General features: G+C 45.1%; 1 protein-coding gene and 1 long non-coding RNA gene across 22 annotated transcripts in view; one reads left to right on the forward strand and one right to left on the reverse strand.

Annotated features, from left to right (window-relative positions):
* Positions 1-746: 746 nt before the first annotated feature.
* Positions 747-15,105, reverse strand: part of MACF1 (microtubule actin crosslinking factor 1) — a 329,876-nt gene continuing 315,517 nt past the window's right edge. For 10 of the 21 annotated variants that reach the window (XM_087858405.1, XM_087858404.1, XM_087858396.1 and 7 more), the window contains 6 exons: positions 12,831-12,948; positions 11,971-12,039; positions 6,715-6,926; positions 6,090-6,200; positions 3,556-3,685; positions 747-2,706 (listed from right to left, as the gene is read on the reverse strand). In XM_087858405.1, the coding sequence (XP_087714531.1) occupies positions 2,450-2,706; positions 3,556-3,685; positions 6,090-6,200; positions 6,715-6,926; positions 11,971-12,039; positions 12,831-12,948 (897 nt within the window). In that variant the 3' untranslated portion in view covers positions 747-2,449. The remainder of the gene's footprint in view (positions 2,707-3,555; positions 3,686-6,089; positions 6,201-6,714; positions 6,927-11,970; positions 12,040-12,830; positions 12,949-15,105) is intronic. The other 11 variants (XM_087858408.1, XM_087858407.1, XM_087858406.1 and 8 more) reach the window with 4 other exon arrangements.
* On the forward strand, positions 11,486-14,634 carry LOC148107202 (uncharacterized). Its single transcript, XR_015722723.1, has 2 exons — positions 11,486-11,604; positions 12,031-14,634. It is a non-coding gene; the product is annotated as an uncharacterized LOC148107202 (long non-coding RNA).

The raw sequence follows: 15,105 nt of genomic DNA on the forward strand, positions 1-15,105 counted from the left end.
ATGGAAATACAATTTGTGCAGATTCCACCACTAGCTGAGCTTTGCTGCAAAGACTAAGGGAGGAATTACTTGGTAAAAACAAACAAAAAAACAAGTGATCACAGTCCAGAATCTGAAAGGATGGAGGTCAAGCTGTTTTAACTATGCTTCTGCTGCCACGAAGCCTAGAGAAGCAAATTTGGGTGAAAATACTATCCTGCACAGTCTGGCAGCTTGAAGTTTCTTAATTCCAGGGGGGAATAGAGTAAGCACTTCCTTCAGGATCCATCAGACTGGATTTCTTTTAATCTGGATATTTGGATTCAAACAGCTGTGGGAGGGACACCTGGGTGGCTCAGGTTAAGTGTCTGCCTTCAGCTCAGGTCATGATCTCAGGGTCCTGGGATCGAGCCCCGCATTGGGCTCTTTGGTCAGCAGGAAGTCTGCTTCTCCCTCTCCCTGCCGCTCCCTCTACTTGTGCTGTTAAATAAATAAAAACAAAATCTTAAAAAAAATTCTATCAAACAGCTGTGGCAAAGATGTATCTATCTCACCCAATTCCTGATCATATGAGTATGTATGGCTTAATGATCAGAAACATAGGCGGCCTGAGTTTGAACCCCTTTCCTACATCTCAAGTTCTCTTGTTACTTCCTAGCCTAATTCCTGTTAGAATTACTTAATATTTGGCTGTTCTAATTATTATTATACAACCAACTAGGGGCTAAAGGAAATAGAAATGCCAGGCTTAAATAGGGAATCAGTGATTGATTCAAGGTCCGTTTTTGCCATTTATTAATTCTGTGATCTCAGGCAAATAACACTTCTCCCACTTTCCCATTCCAGTGTCTCCATCTAGAAAAGGAAGGAGCTGGATTTGATGACCAATTTTGCTTTCACTTTTGAAATTCAATAATTTACCAGAAATTTCAGCCTACTGTGGGAAACTGGCCCCATCCTCTCAAACCTGGGATCTTTGTGATTTCTAACACAGAAATTTTCTTACATACTGTTATTTGTGTAATCAGCTAAGTGGAGACATTCCCTACAGATTTATATTAACAATAGCCTGATTATTTCTTTGTTGCTTTGTTAAAACTAACAAGGATGAAATAAACAAGAAAAAAAAATCTATTCGTGAACTCCATAATTTATCCACCAAGATATTTTGAGTTGAATAATGCATTTAAGTACCTAAAACACAATCATACCCAGGGTAACAGGTTATATTTAAGGTAATAGTTGAGAAGAAAATCAGGAAATACAAATTTGTTACTGCAAGCAATTTTAATACAAAAGTGTGTCTTGTTTTTAAACAGTTCATTGGTAGAGCTTCAGTTTCTGCCTCAATTAAAACCAATTGAGATAATCACACAGCAACATGGTCGGAGCTGAAGAGGAACAGCAGCTAAAAAACAGGAGCCCCAGACAGCCCCTCTTCATGGTCACTTGGTCAGTTGACTTTGTTACTCAAAAAAAGACGGAAGCAAACGGGACTTAACAGGTGTGCTGGTGAACTCCTTTGAAGGACAAGCAAAGTGTTTATGTCCACATTTTCAGAATAGGCTCGTGGAATTCATTCCTCAGTTTGTGGGAAGTTGATCGACCATTTAAATAAATAGCAAAAATGCAGATAAACAATTGTGTAATTCACCGTGCCACCAAGGAGTCTCCCCTTGCCAAGGGCCTGGGTCCCGGTGAGCACAGGAGTTGTTGGTGGCTGGGCTGAATAGGAAGTTACAAACCAGGACTCTTAAAAACCCTAATGTTTTGACGTCTTCTGAACAGTCGTATTTACCCCTGAATTCTAGCAGCTATTTGTCCTTTAAACACCCAGTACTGAGCCAGTATTCGAAGTATTGCAATGAACTCCTTTCGCTGATCATGTGCAAACGTTACCACCAGAGGAGGTTCCCTCTCTTCAGTTAAAATCACACAGCATTAAAAACATTGGAAAAAGCAATTAGGAGTGCCCTCCCCTCAGTTCTTGCTAATTGAGGTGTCTGCGATTTACAAAAGAAGAGTTCCTTAAACACTGCAGGATTCTTATTATTTTTTTAATATAATTTATCTTGCTGGGACAGCAAGTTGAGTTTATAAAGAAGACGCATTTAGGAATAATCCTAAAAGATAAAGCAGGTTTACAACCCTGCACCGCGCAGAAACCCTATTTAGAGGCTTTTTTTTTTTTTTAATACACATTCTCATCTTGACCTTCTCACTTGTTTTTCTCAAATATTTCATTTCTGGGCCCCATCCATTACAGGGTTACCAGGAGGCAAATTTTATCTACATAAATATTCACATGAAAATAGTAACTTACAAAAAGAAAAAAAAATAAGGCAGCTTCATAACACAATTATTCTTTTACACTTTTAACAATATAACTTCTCCTGTTCAGAATAAATATACACCCAATGTACGGAGCAGGCTTCAAAGTGGATAGAGGCTTGGGGGTGCTTGTACAGTGTTATCGCTTGGGACCCGGAGTCCTGGAGGAGGCAGTGGTGGTCTTCTTAGACATGGTTGGGATTTTGGAAGGCTTGTTCAGCCCTCTCCTGGAGTTGCCCTGGCCCCCTGCGGCGCTGCTCTCCGAAGTGTCTGAACAAGCAGACTGTGTCTCTAAAAGGTCAAAGTCAGAGGCATCGCTTCCTCGCCGGCTACTGGCCCGACTCCCGGCCCGACTCCCGGCCCGACTCCCAGGGCGACTGGCTGACTTTTTAGGGTCTGGAATTCGAGAATACAGCAGCAGACTTAATAGAGATAACATGGAGGACAGCGAGAACAAGTGCCCAGTGGTCAGGGCTCTGACTCCAAAACCACCTGATATGCTGTGTGACCCCGGGCAAATCAGAGCCTTTCTGGACCCCCCATCTCCTCATCTACACAGCAGTTGCTTGAAACCTTTTCTGGTTTTGTGATTCTCCTTGAGAAGCTTGCCTCCCGAGGATCAGAAGCCAGTTTCTCTCAGCTGCACATGACCTCGCGTGGCCCCCAGAGTGGTGCCAAGCAGGACTGCTCAGTCATCTGGGCACAGAGGAGAGCCCACTATAGGGCGTGGGGTCGGGGACAGGCGAAAAGAGTGCCAGAAATGAGGCCAAATGAGGCCAATTCGTAGGCTCCCATGAGGAACATCAACAGGTGAACAGATGTGATCTTTCTCTGACTTTCTCAGCTTGCCAACAGCTATCACAAACACAGTGTTGGAAAAATTACTAGCAAACTGCCAGTCCCAACAATGAGTGGCCTTCTGAGGAAGGCCCACTTCAGGAGGCCCCTCCTGCCTTCTGCATTCTCTCAAACATGGTCATTCCTGATCCAGGGGGCCCGGCTTTAGCCATAGAAGCCTCTGCTCTCAAAAGACATGGCTATAGCTAGCTACAGTAGTGGGAGGGAAAGGAAAGGGCAGCAGAGAATCTGCCGGGCTCTCTGGACATCACACCTAATGCTGCTCTCATTACTTGCTCTTTGGAGAGCAGTGAGGCACTGCCCAGAGGCTGCTGTTCCCCAATTCTTAGCCTGGCCACTCCCCCTCCCCGTGCACCCCAAAGCCTATGGACGGGGACAGGTACTTACCGGCCCGATTCGTTTTGGCACCTGTGGAGGCTGGGGAAGAGCTATTGCTAGTATCACCAGCAAGGGATGTTCGACTAGAGTGAAAAGTTGGTGTTGGTCGTTTCAACTTGCTGCCTGTTGATGGAATAACCTTAAAAAAAAAAAAATAAAGGTCAAATTTACTAGGTAAAATTTTTGAAATTCAATTTAAAAAGGTCTACTTAAGCCTCCTCACATCTATTCGATTGGAAAGCAAATTAAAAGTCCAGGAAAACAAAGATTTATTTTCAAAGGGTCCGAGGTCATATATTTTAATAATTCCAACACACAAAAGGTCTTATGTTCCAATTTAAAATTTCACAATGTCTTCTAAACTTCTATTAGAAATTTACTGACAAATATGTTACTGACAAATTTCCACTAGAAATGGCCAAAAAAAAAAAAAAAAAAAATCCAAATAATCCCAAGTGTCAAAGTGTTGGGGTTAAAAATTTGAAAGATGGGTTCTAGCCCTAAATATTTAGCATGGAGATGCAAAGATCACTCCAGCCTCTCTCACTAGATGCGTGTGTGCAGGAACCTCAGTGAAGCCAAGATCTATTTCTTCACTGGAAAGAATGGAGATAACCACACTCCCTCTTGTTTAATCCCCTGGGCCACCCCGTATCTGCGTGGCTCAGTCTCCCGTTCCTCCGGGCGGCGTGGCTGGAATGGCTGATCAGAGAGGCCTTGCCGCACTCCTGAAGACGGCCTATCTTGCTCTCCTCCCCGGGCTTCAGGATCTGGCGCGCCTACCCTTGTTTGCAGCTCCACCTGCATTCAAGTCTAACTCCACAAAAACAGGGCCTTTGTTTTGTTCGTGGTCCCATCCTTAGCACCTACAACCGAGTCTGGAACAGAAGACGGCTCAATAAACACCTGCTGAATGAATAAATCGTGTGTAGAAGCACTTCCTAGTGGAAAAAGAGCTGGACAGATACCCGTTGCTACTGCTACTGGGAGAAGCAACATTTCCCACTGAGTGTAGGTGTTTTGTTTTGGTTTTGTTGCCTGTTCTTTTTTTTTTTTAAAATAGTAGTAGACTTAATTTGGAGAAGGAAAATTTAAGTCTATTTTAAATACCACGCAGGCCACAACACACTGTTCTAATTTTTCTTTTAAATTGTGTAAACTGTTTTCCAGGACCTTTAAGATGTTCATACAAAAGGAAAGAGTAAAGCAACCTGTTTCATTGTGTTTCTTGAATGTCTTTAATTTAGAAAGGAAAAGCAGAAGCGGCAGAAAGTGATTAACATTCACGCACACACCCTCCTGGCCCACACAGGAGGAAGAGCACCAGTTTCAGAAGCTACCGCTCGTGCGCACGGCCGCCGGGAAGACCGCAGCCCCGGAGCCCCTGGGCTGGGAGTTCACGTCAGGATGCGGCCTGTGCAACACCCACAGGTTAGGAAAGGTGAAACCTCGAAATGAACAAAACAAAAGGTAAAACCTTAAGACAAAACAAAAAGGCCGGTCTATTTGAATCCTGTGAGTATTTTGTACTTCATAATTAAAACATTTAAAATTTTAGAACTTTTGAGACTTTCATGAAACTGGAGCCATTAAGGAAGAAGAAAAGCAAGGTAAGCATGTTGAGTCTTGGGGTTCTGCTGGCAACAGGTCCCCAGATCATGTTCTAAACCGGACAGATTTCTGAACTGGAGGTTTAGCTTGGAGCAGATGAATCCCAAAGCAGCAGCCCATTCACAGGCACTGGCTTCTTAACATTTCCCACTTTCTTGAGGCACAAGAATCCAGTATTTCCCAGCTGGAGCTAGAATGCAAATCTTCCCGCTCTCAGGCAAGCCAGCAGCCTGTGATTTGTTTCTGAAACACTGCTCTTCCAAAAATGCTCCGGGCACTTTAATGGCTGCACTCAAACATGCTTAACTGCCAGCGAGTGTATTCAGATCAAGGCTTCGGACACCCAAGTGACGAGGCCAAGAAATTCAGAAGTTAAAATCTGAGCTTCAGAGCAGTGACCACTGATACGGGGCTTGGCTGAGGTAGGCAGCGCGCATGCCTCAGACCCGTCTGGCGATACCAACCACCCTGGGGAAGTGGCTCAGGGCAGGGGACGCCAGCCACTCTTCTGTTCTAAGCAAAGATAGAACACGGCTGAACATGCACCACAGTTGAATTTCAAGTGTTCGTAACTCGTCTGTGTAGCTCGTGTTTGGAGACTCCAAGAGGCCTGAGTTTTATAAATAATATCCATAAACAGATCACCAGGAATGACCACTGTTTATCACCCTGGGAGAAAACATCATTCTAAAGACTGTTAGCAAGCTGTTAAACAATCCGGTTTTAGGCATCTTTTATTTATCTCCAGTTTTGGTGAGTCCGAGTTAGAAACCCCCGAAAAACACTTGACTAGACGAATCAGCTGTGAGAGCAAGCACCACAGAGATGGAAGAGAGCATGGACTTGTGTCAGGAAGAGTAGCTGATCAAGGTCTGGGCATTAGCGAGGGCCTCCTCTTGACTGTGTCCTTAGTCAGCAAAACCATACTCTACCTCGGGGCTGGGCAGCTGGAGGTCAGGATAATGGCTGTCCCTGACAGGGGTGCCAGCTTTACTGTTTACCAACCAGGGTTTGTCATAACAGCGAGAGAACTGAAGTGGAGTCTGCGAAACGGAAATCCAAAGGGAAGGACGGGAACAATTGAAAATGGAACAGAAAGGAAGCAAATTGGGAACACGAAAAATAAATAGAAGACACTGAATTTTAAAGAAACAGAAAACAAAACAAAACGGGCATCAGTTCAACAGGATAAAAGGGACCAGGCAGAAAGGCAACAGCATTCTTCATAAGTAACCCATCAAAACAAACTTATCCGTTAGCTTCGGCTGCAAAGATAATGCCTGGATTTCCAAAATTAGGAACTCTGGATGGAAAATATGTGGCAAAAAGTGTTTCTGACTTAAGATCTGAGTTCATATTTTAATAAATGTCCTTCAGAGTAAAAATCTTAAAAGGTCCTATTATCTACTGGGGCCTGGAAAGGCTGGTCTAGGTAGAGCCTGGTCTGTAGGTCCTCACGTTCCTCTCCTTGCTGGAGGTGTTCAGAGGCTACATTCAACGATGACCATCTGTAAATACGGGAACAGGAAGAAGGCCACGAGGAAGGTCGGTACGTACCTTGGTACCACTGGCTGGGGTGGCTGGAGAAGACGGCATGGACGTACAGCTGTGGTTACTCTGACTAGCACTGGAGCTGGAGCGGGTGGGGGAAGCAGCCCGGGAAGACGGTTTGGACCTTCGACCCCGTGACCGGAAAGGGGTCATTCCCTGGGATGCCCCCTCAGGTAGGATGAATTTCTCTCTAAGTTCGATGTTAGTTCTACCTCGTGCTAAAAAAGCAATAAATACACACATACAATGTCAGTGAATCTTAAAAAAATGTATCTTTGATGGTCATACAGCTGCTTGACCCCATGATAACAGTTATAGAGGCTACAGGTTTAGTACCATCTGTGGATTCTTTTGAAGTAGACAGAAATTCATGATCTGTCAGTCTGTCATGATTCTTACCCACAGCAGACAATTAACTAACCAGCCCCTTGGTCTGTCACGATCAAGAACTTTATATACAAAATACCATGCCATTCTGTGGTAATGCTCTTGCCCTGCCACTGGCCCCGGGGCAAGCAGACCGTAACTCAACGTCAAAGAAAGCGGATGCAGCAGTGCACAAACCTCCGACGTTAAATCAAACCCCCTCTTTTCTCTCTCATAGTACATGTGTACTTTTTGCTCAGATTTTGCAGGATATATAGTAACCAAATAGTGGAGAAAAAAATCATTGAAATCAACATCGTCCAGACTCTTCTATTTGAATTCAGTTGATAATAATCCGGAGGGAAGGGGTCCAGGAACTCGGGATAAAAGATCAGGATAAAATCATTAAGAAGTAAACATGTGGGAGGAGAGAGAGAAAGATGAAGACCATGCACAAAACTTGCCAGTGAGAAACATTAAGTCAAAAACTGAAAGCAACAAGAAGCTGGAGGGACAACGGCAAGTGGGAGGAACGTCAGGGTAGAAACAATCTGGAAACTGCTCTGAAGGCCAGTAGGTGTTGGCCCATGGCTTTCTGGAGCTGTAAGACCAGAACTTAAAATTTGGATTTGGTCAGATGATTCCAAGGATGGCCAACATAAATGTTAAATGTGAAAGACACTACTAATTTAAAAGAAATAATTCCTCCGGAATATGTCCTTAGATTATTTCTCACCAAAAGGTGTTATTCTGCAATAACTTCCTACCTCCTCATCCATCCTGCACTGTTTACTTTTTAGATTATGCTTGATAGACCCGAACACACAGGACCACTGGTGAAACTCGGGAAAAGGGAATCAATCGTTATATACAGAATGTTTGTTGTTCTTTTCTAATGTAAGATTTTTCATTCTGGCCAGGAATCATGACTTCAGCAGATCTGAGGTAGCTGTGCCCACCCCCTCTTCTGCCCAAACCTGCATGTCCTCAAGGGAACCGAGTAATCTTGGTAGACTCAGATTTTAAATCAGGTTGCATGGGTGTCCAAGCAGGGTAGTTCCAAATTCCGAGATCAAATTCTTCTCAATATACTACATTGACATAACATATCCAGGTGTCAGGTTAAAAGGGCTGACATGGGGCGGGGGGGGGGGGGGGCGCCTGGGTGACTCAGTCGTTAAGCGTCTGCCTTCGGCTCAGGGAGTGATCCCGGCATTATGGGATAGAGCCCCGAGTCAGGCTCCTCCGCTGGGAGCCTGCTTCTTCCTCTCCCACTCCCCCTGCTTCTGTTCCCTTTCTCGCTGGCTATCTCTCTCTCTGTCAAATAAATAAATAAAATCTTTAAAAAAAAAAAAAAAAAGGGCTGACATGGGTATCACAACCTGAGTGAGAGTCTAGGCTCAGTGACCAACCAGCTCTTCCTGCTCCAGGCCTCAGTTTCCTCAGGCTGACCCCAATGTCAGGGTGGTCTGTAAATGCTAAGCTGTTTCCTTCCTCCTCAGGCCCCAATAGAATGTGCCCTTCACGGCTCATTCCTTGGACCCGGGTTCTCTACTCATCCATCTTCTGGGACTTCAGTGCTTTCGTCTGTGTCTATGCTAATGATTCTTCAAGAGAACTCCCTTCAGCACTAACACAGGTACTTCAGTAAGACTTTCCATCACTAATAACTGCTGATTCAGGGCTTACACTTATTTATCTTGTGTTTGCTAATGTGCCCAGCCTGATGGTGGGCACACAGCAAAAGCACTAAGGTAACAGTGATGAGTGAAATTCATGACTCAGCTGAGGGTTCACCCAAAAAGAACTGCTTGTGACCCTGAACTATACCCAACTTCAGACATGTAGTTTAAGCCCAGTAAACATTTAATAGTTTATCTCTGCACCAACCCTCCCAGACAAGAACAACAGAGTGATACAAGAGGAAGACTCTGAAATGGCCCTTCTTGAACCCCCAGAGCATTCCCACACCCCTCGCACCCCCTTACACTTATGTGATTCATGGAGCCTCCTCTACCCTGGATGGCTGTAGTAGGCTTCCAACTGGTCTCATTTCTCATCTCATCCCCCAAAATGGAATTTCTAAATAAAAACCTGACAACTCTGATGGCTCAAAATCCTTCCATGGTCTTCCACTGTTTATAGCAGTTTCCCAAACTAAGGTTTTTAAGGGGGTTCCTACAAAAAGAATTCAATAAACACTCCCCCCGCCTTGGGAGATTCCTAATGCAATCAGTGTTTTGTAAGCTCTGGGAAGTTCTACAGTAAAGAAACCTTCTTAGCTTTAACCCAGTGTCTCCCAAAAGCACTTGACCATTATTTTTTGAAGATCACATCTTAGAGGCCAGGCCCTGAAGGCAACCATTTCAGTTTTTCAACACCAAAGAGGCCGCTGTTTTCTAAGGGACTCAGGCTGGCCACGCGATGTTGGTTAGTTACAACCGAGTTCTAAGCTGTTTCATGGGTACAGAGTTTCCGTTTTACAAGACGAAAAGAGCCCTGTGGATGTGTGATAGTAGCACAACCACTGAACGGAACACTTCAAAATGGTTAAGATGGTAAATTTTATGTTATGTGTACCTTACCACAATAAAAAAAAAAATAAAGAAAAACATTCGGTTCTCAGCCAAACTGTCTTTCAAATCTTCATAAATGACGTTTTCTAGATCTTCACTTATTTGGGGGAACTAATTTGTCTAATGCTCAAAAACACACCCTCAGATAAAGGTAGACCTATTTCTTAGGTACTGTCTTCATCACCACCCAAACCATCATGATCCCCTTCGTCATGGATGAATTCAGGAGCTGAACCTCCGATTCTGGGCAGTGTCACGAACCTACCTAGCTGAGTATTTTCACTTTACGCATCTGGCTAGAGCACTGTGCAGTCCGAGCTCTCTCGCCTTCTGAAACAGTGTGTGGAGGGCAACAAACAGCTGAGTATTTTCACTTTATGCATCTGGCTAGAGCACTGTGCAGTCCGAGCCCCCTCGCCTTCTGAAACAGTGTGTGGAGGGCAACAAACAGCTGAGTATTTTCACTTTACGCATCTGGCTAGAGCACTGTGCAGTCCGAGCTCTCTCGCCTTCTGAAACAGTGTGTGGAGGGCAACAAACAGCTGAGTATTTTCACTTTACGCATCTGGCTAGAGCACTGTGCAGTCCGAGCTCTCTCGCCTTCTGAAACAGTGTGTGGAGGGCAACAAACAGCTGAGTATTTTCACTTTACGCATCTGGCTAGAGCACTGTGCAGTCCGAGCCCCCTCGCCTTCTGAAACAGTGTGTGGAGGGCAACAAACGCCCAGCATGTTGGTGTGACACTGCCGTCAGCTGTGTTCTAGCCTCTGTCCGGCATTCTCTGTGGTCCACACAGTCAAGGAAATGCAACGCAAATGAATACAGAATCTGCCCCGGGCAGTGCTTCTAGAAGCCATGTGAATCCTCACAGAACCCCACACAGCTCCAGGACACCTTTCTCTTTGTGACGTCCATACCCTCCCCAGTCACTTCGTACATCCACCCCAGCCCTTAGGTGTTCACCTCCTCGCGCAACTTTGTACTTGATTAGAAATGCTCATCCTGTCACTGGCAGACTTATGACATCTAAGACTGCTGGGGAGTGCTGGCCTCTTGCCATCAGGGGAATCGAGGGGATTACTGGGTGCTTAGAGGATACTCCTGGAGAGGCACAGAGGAAAGCCTTACCTTGTTTGCCCCCAGGGACCCTGAAAAGGCTACTATGTTCCTTAGAGAATAGGTACTACGTGGCCCTCCCAAACTTCCTGGCGGGATTCCAGTTTTTAGCTATTAACATAAGGACAGAGCAAAGCAGTGTTGCCCTTGGCCAAGAGCATGAAGTTATTATCAGTAGAGCAAGTATAGCAGGCAGCAAACAGGCATCCAGATTCCAAAACGTCACATGCAACATCTCTGTGTGTTTAGTCCAATCATACAGGACAAAAAAACCCCAAAACCTTACTGATAGATTTGCGAAGGAATAATGCTGTTTTACCAAGTTATGGTTAAAATCATATATATGGCTCCTGCTCCTGACTAAGACAATGAAGGAGGACTGTTCTATCAAGGAAATTAGTTTGCATTGTTTGCAATTAACTTATAAAACTGATTAAACCCTTTCAAGTTTTTATCAGAACAGGTACTTTCAAAATTCACTATATATACATATATATAAACTAATGAAAATTACTTCTGTTTACTGGAGTAAATGCGGAATGACATTTAAAATAAGCTATGGTATATCTGAATTCATGTGAGGACTGCACCCTTTAGCTCTAAACACTTCAAAACAGGACTATAAATCACTTCCAAAGAAGTTATGTAACTGTACTGTAAACATTTTTGCCAGGTTTATAAATACGCCTTACCAATTAAGTTACGCAGGCTGAACCAGCAATCCACACACAGAAAGGGGTGGTGGTGGGTACGTCAGCCTCTGAGACACCCGGCTCCCCAATCAGGAACACACTTCAGAGCCATACTAGTCTTGGACTGGAACCCAGTCTGTCCTTAGGTAAGTTGTTTAACTTTTCTATAATTTCCTATTCTGTAAAATGGAGGCCATCATAGAATCTATACCCCACACAAGTGTAAATGTGTTATTATTTGTAAATTGCTTGTAACAGCGTGTAGTACCTAAGAAACTATGTAAGTATCGGTTAAATACATAGAAACTCGAACAAATTCCATGGGCACTGTTTCAACAGAAGTGCTCTATGCTCTGTCAACTCAGAAGTTAGAAAAGCTATGGCTTGGCTATTCCAAAGCATTCGTGAAGGCAGCAGGTACCACAGAGCCAAGAGGTGCTACAGTCGAGGAAGCAAAGCCATTCTCAACAGGCTGGGGTGTGGGGAAGGGGGGACAAAGCTTAAAAGCCAACCTATGGGAGACTGACTGGAAATCGAAGAGCTGGAATCAGAGCGCTTTATTTTACTCCCAGGATGGTGAACTAGAATAAAAAAAAATAAAGAAACACAAAGAAACAGAGACAGCAGGAAACGCAGAAACCGGTCAAGAAAGACAAACTGGCAGACAGTGGGGGAGCCTCCTGTGTACCCACATGCAGCTGGCTAACAGGAAAAAGGAAAGGACGCAGTTGAGGAGGACTGAGCCACCGGAACTCGATCACCTGGCCCTGCGGCAGCCCTCACACACCTGTGCCTGCAGGTGCAAGCATCATACTCAGTTCCCCTCTTCTTCTGCCGCGGGGCTGGCAGGCCTGCCCTTCCATGTTTCATACCCCCTGTCTTGCTTCGGTGATCAACTCTCTCGCAGGTGTCTGTGCTCATTGCTCAGTGTTCTTTACCCCCTCTCCCGGCCAAGGGAGAGCCTCCAGTCCTTCCCTGCATGGGAAGAGCCTAACACCCTCCCCAGGTTTCCGGCATAGGAATTACGGGCAGAGGGGTCAGGAGCACTAACCAGGAACCTCAACGGCTTCATTAGGCTCTTTCTAGGCTGAACACCTTTCAAACTGAAACATTTGAAGACAACAAAAAATTCCTAATTCTTGTTACTGTGTCCCTCAAAACCTGTCTCCCCTGACAGCATCAGCCTCTCCCGCCTTCTCTTCTTGGTCTCCTTGGGCACCCCAAAGTTCTAATCTGTGCTGGTAGAGCGATATCTGGGCAGCTTAACAAAATAAAAACCAAACGGACACACTACTGACACTTTGTGTAAGCAGGAAAGATCAGTGGCGAGGGCGTACCTTGCGTCTAATTCATGCTCAGGAAGGTTCCTTACCTCGGCAGGGGTCATTTTTCACTAAAAATTCATCCAGGGCCATCCATCCTCCACCAACTCGGACCATGACGGTGCTGCGCAGGATGCGGACCAGCCGCAGCTGCTGGGAGTCCCCGAACTGCAGGACCAAGGGGAGAGTGATGAGTGACCGTGCCTTCCAGCAGGCCGAGGCCTCCTTCCCAGAGCAGACTGTATTCAGACGAGACAGGTGATGATTTGACACTCTGGGAGAATTTTAACTCACTAGTTGGCATTTTCGCAGAACAATTTAAAATATGGAAAAGCGGAGATATCAAGGTAAAGAATGGTGTCGATATTCTTTCTACTGGGACAAAGTTAACTTTCGGTGGTCACACCCCTCCCCCTGCACCAAAAGGGGGAGGGCAGAGGACAGATAAACGTTAGCTCACCTCGATTCTTTTAAACATTCTGCCCGGATTAAAACCCAGTAGTAAAATTGTTACGTTAGTTTGCTTTCGTAAAAGGTGGATATAAAGTGGATGTCAACTTCTGAATACAGTGTGCTTGGAAGGTAAACGGAGAAGAGCAAATACTATTTCAAGCCTTAAGGAAACCCCTGCAAGCATCATTATTATTACAAGCGTAGAAGGAAATCTGATTTTCCACACAAGGTCTTCAGAAATAAGCCCTCGGTATTCTCTAATTGTGATGTCACCAAGCAGAAAAGTTTCTTCAGCTGAGCAAATGACTGTGGCATTTATACTAAAATCTAGTTGAAAAAAATTAAAGTTGTAATCAACCATGCTGATTATAAATAGTATTTAACAACCATTTTTGGGATATTAAGGCAAGCATGACTTTCTGATATTTATTTTTTCCTAATTTAACATCCCTGCTTCCCAGCCTGTTAACATCTGGAGTTTCCCATTGCATAAATTACCCTCTTCCTAAAATAAGGTAAGAGGCAACAAAAGGGAATCATGCAGAGATCCCAAAACAAAATCCAAACATCTGGTAGAAGAAATAGCATTCCTAAAATTATTTAATTCAAGGAGAATGTTGGCATAGGGGGAGGAGTTGAAGGGACTAATTAGTTAATTAAGATTTCTCAAGTTATAAAGGAGAACCGTAACTCTGAAACAAGGCACAAAAACTGAAAATGCCAGAAAAGATGTCTGACAAGGACACATAACCAACCTCCCTCAAAATTAATGTAATTGTGGTAACTGTCGGTATTACCCTGTACTGGCTCAAGTGCACTGTTTACATAGGCAGCGAAGTGACTGAAACAACACCATCCCCCTCCCCAGCCCTCTACTTTGAAAATGGAAAGAGTCTTACATCTCTCATCCCCACAGTTGTTAAGATTTTCTATAGAGTGACCACAGCAACAGCACGGTGTAGTATAAAAAGCACTGAAGTGGGTGCCCAGAGATGTGAGGGAGTAAGTGTCCTGTCCCGGGAAGGAAGCTGCCCCTTTGGCCCCTGAGGGCGCCTCCCTCAGAAGCTGGCCCAATAGAGAAAATGGGGAGGCCCTGGGGGAGAGGTTGAGAATTCTGCCACATCCAAGAGCAGGGACGGCCCAAGTCACTCGAGTCACTAGTCGGGGTTCTCTCTGGATTGGTGGAGAGGGAGGAAATAAGGGCCTCTAGGTCCTCCACAGTGGATCAGGAAGCGACTCCAAGAAGAATTTACCCTTAACGTCACTGTGTCCCGTAGACTATGTGTCTGTCAGCTTCTAGAACTACTTTACTTAACTCACTCTTTTTTTCTCCTTAACTTCTCACTAACGCCCTCTCTGAAAGAGTCTAACTTGTTTCTGCTGAGCTGTAGGGAAAAGGAGGTTCGATCCAAGCCAGCAGCTGAAGTAGCTGGGGCACTGAGGCCAGAGTGAGAGTGGGAGAAGGGGCTACAGCAGCCCCAAAACCGGGGACCTGTGCAAACCTGGCAGAGCTGGGCTGTCCGTGAGGTGCAGATACTGGAAACGTCTCAGGGCAACAGTAACTTTGGTTTCCTTAACTGGAAAACCCCTTATGGTGACCCGGGTTCTTGCAGTGGTTCTGACACTAGCTGTGTGACTGTCAGCATGGGCGCCTTCAGGTCGCAGGTGCCTCGTGCACAAAATGAACCCCATGACTCTGTTCCAACATCGGAACTAACTCGTCTGACCCTCTGCCAGTCAGTGGGGCATCGGACGAGGACATCAGTGCCACTTCAGAGGATGCCTGGGCCCCACATGCAGGTATGAGGGAACAGGCCCAGCTTGGAGGTGTGCCTTGGCACTGTGCTGCAATGATATTTTAAACCCTCTTTG

Source organism: Ursus americanus, chromosome 33 (genome assembly GCF_024610735.1).
Source record: "Ursus americanus isolate L20-20 chromosome 33, mUrsAme1.1.p, whole genome shotgun sequence".
Lineage (NCBI taxonomy): Eukaryota > Metazoa > Chordata > Mammalia > Carnivora > Ursidae > Ursus > Ursus americanus.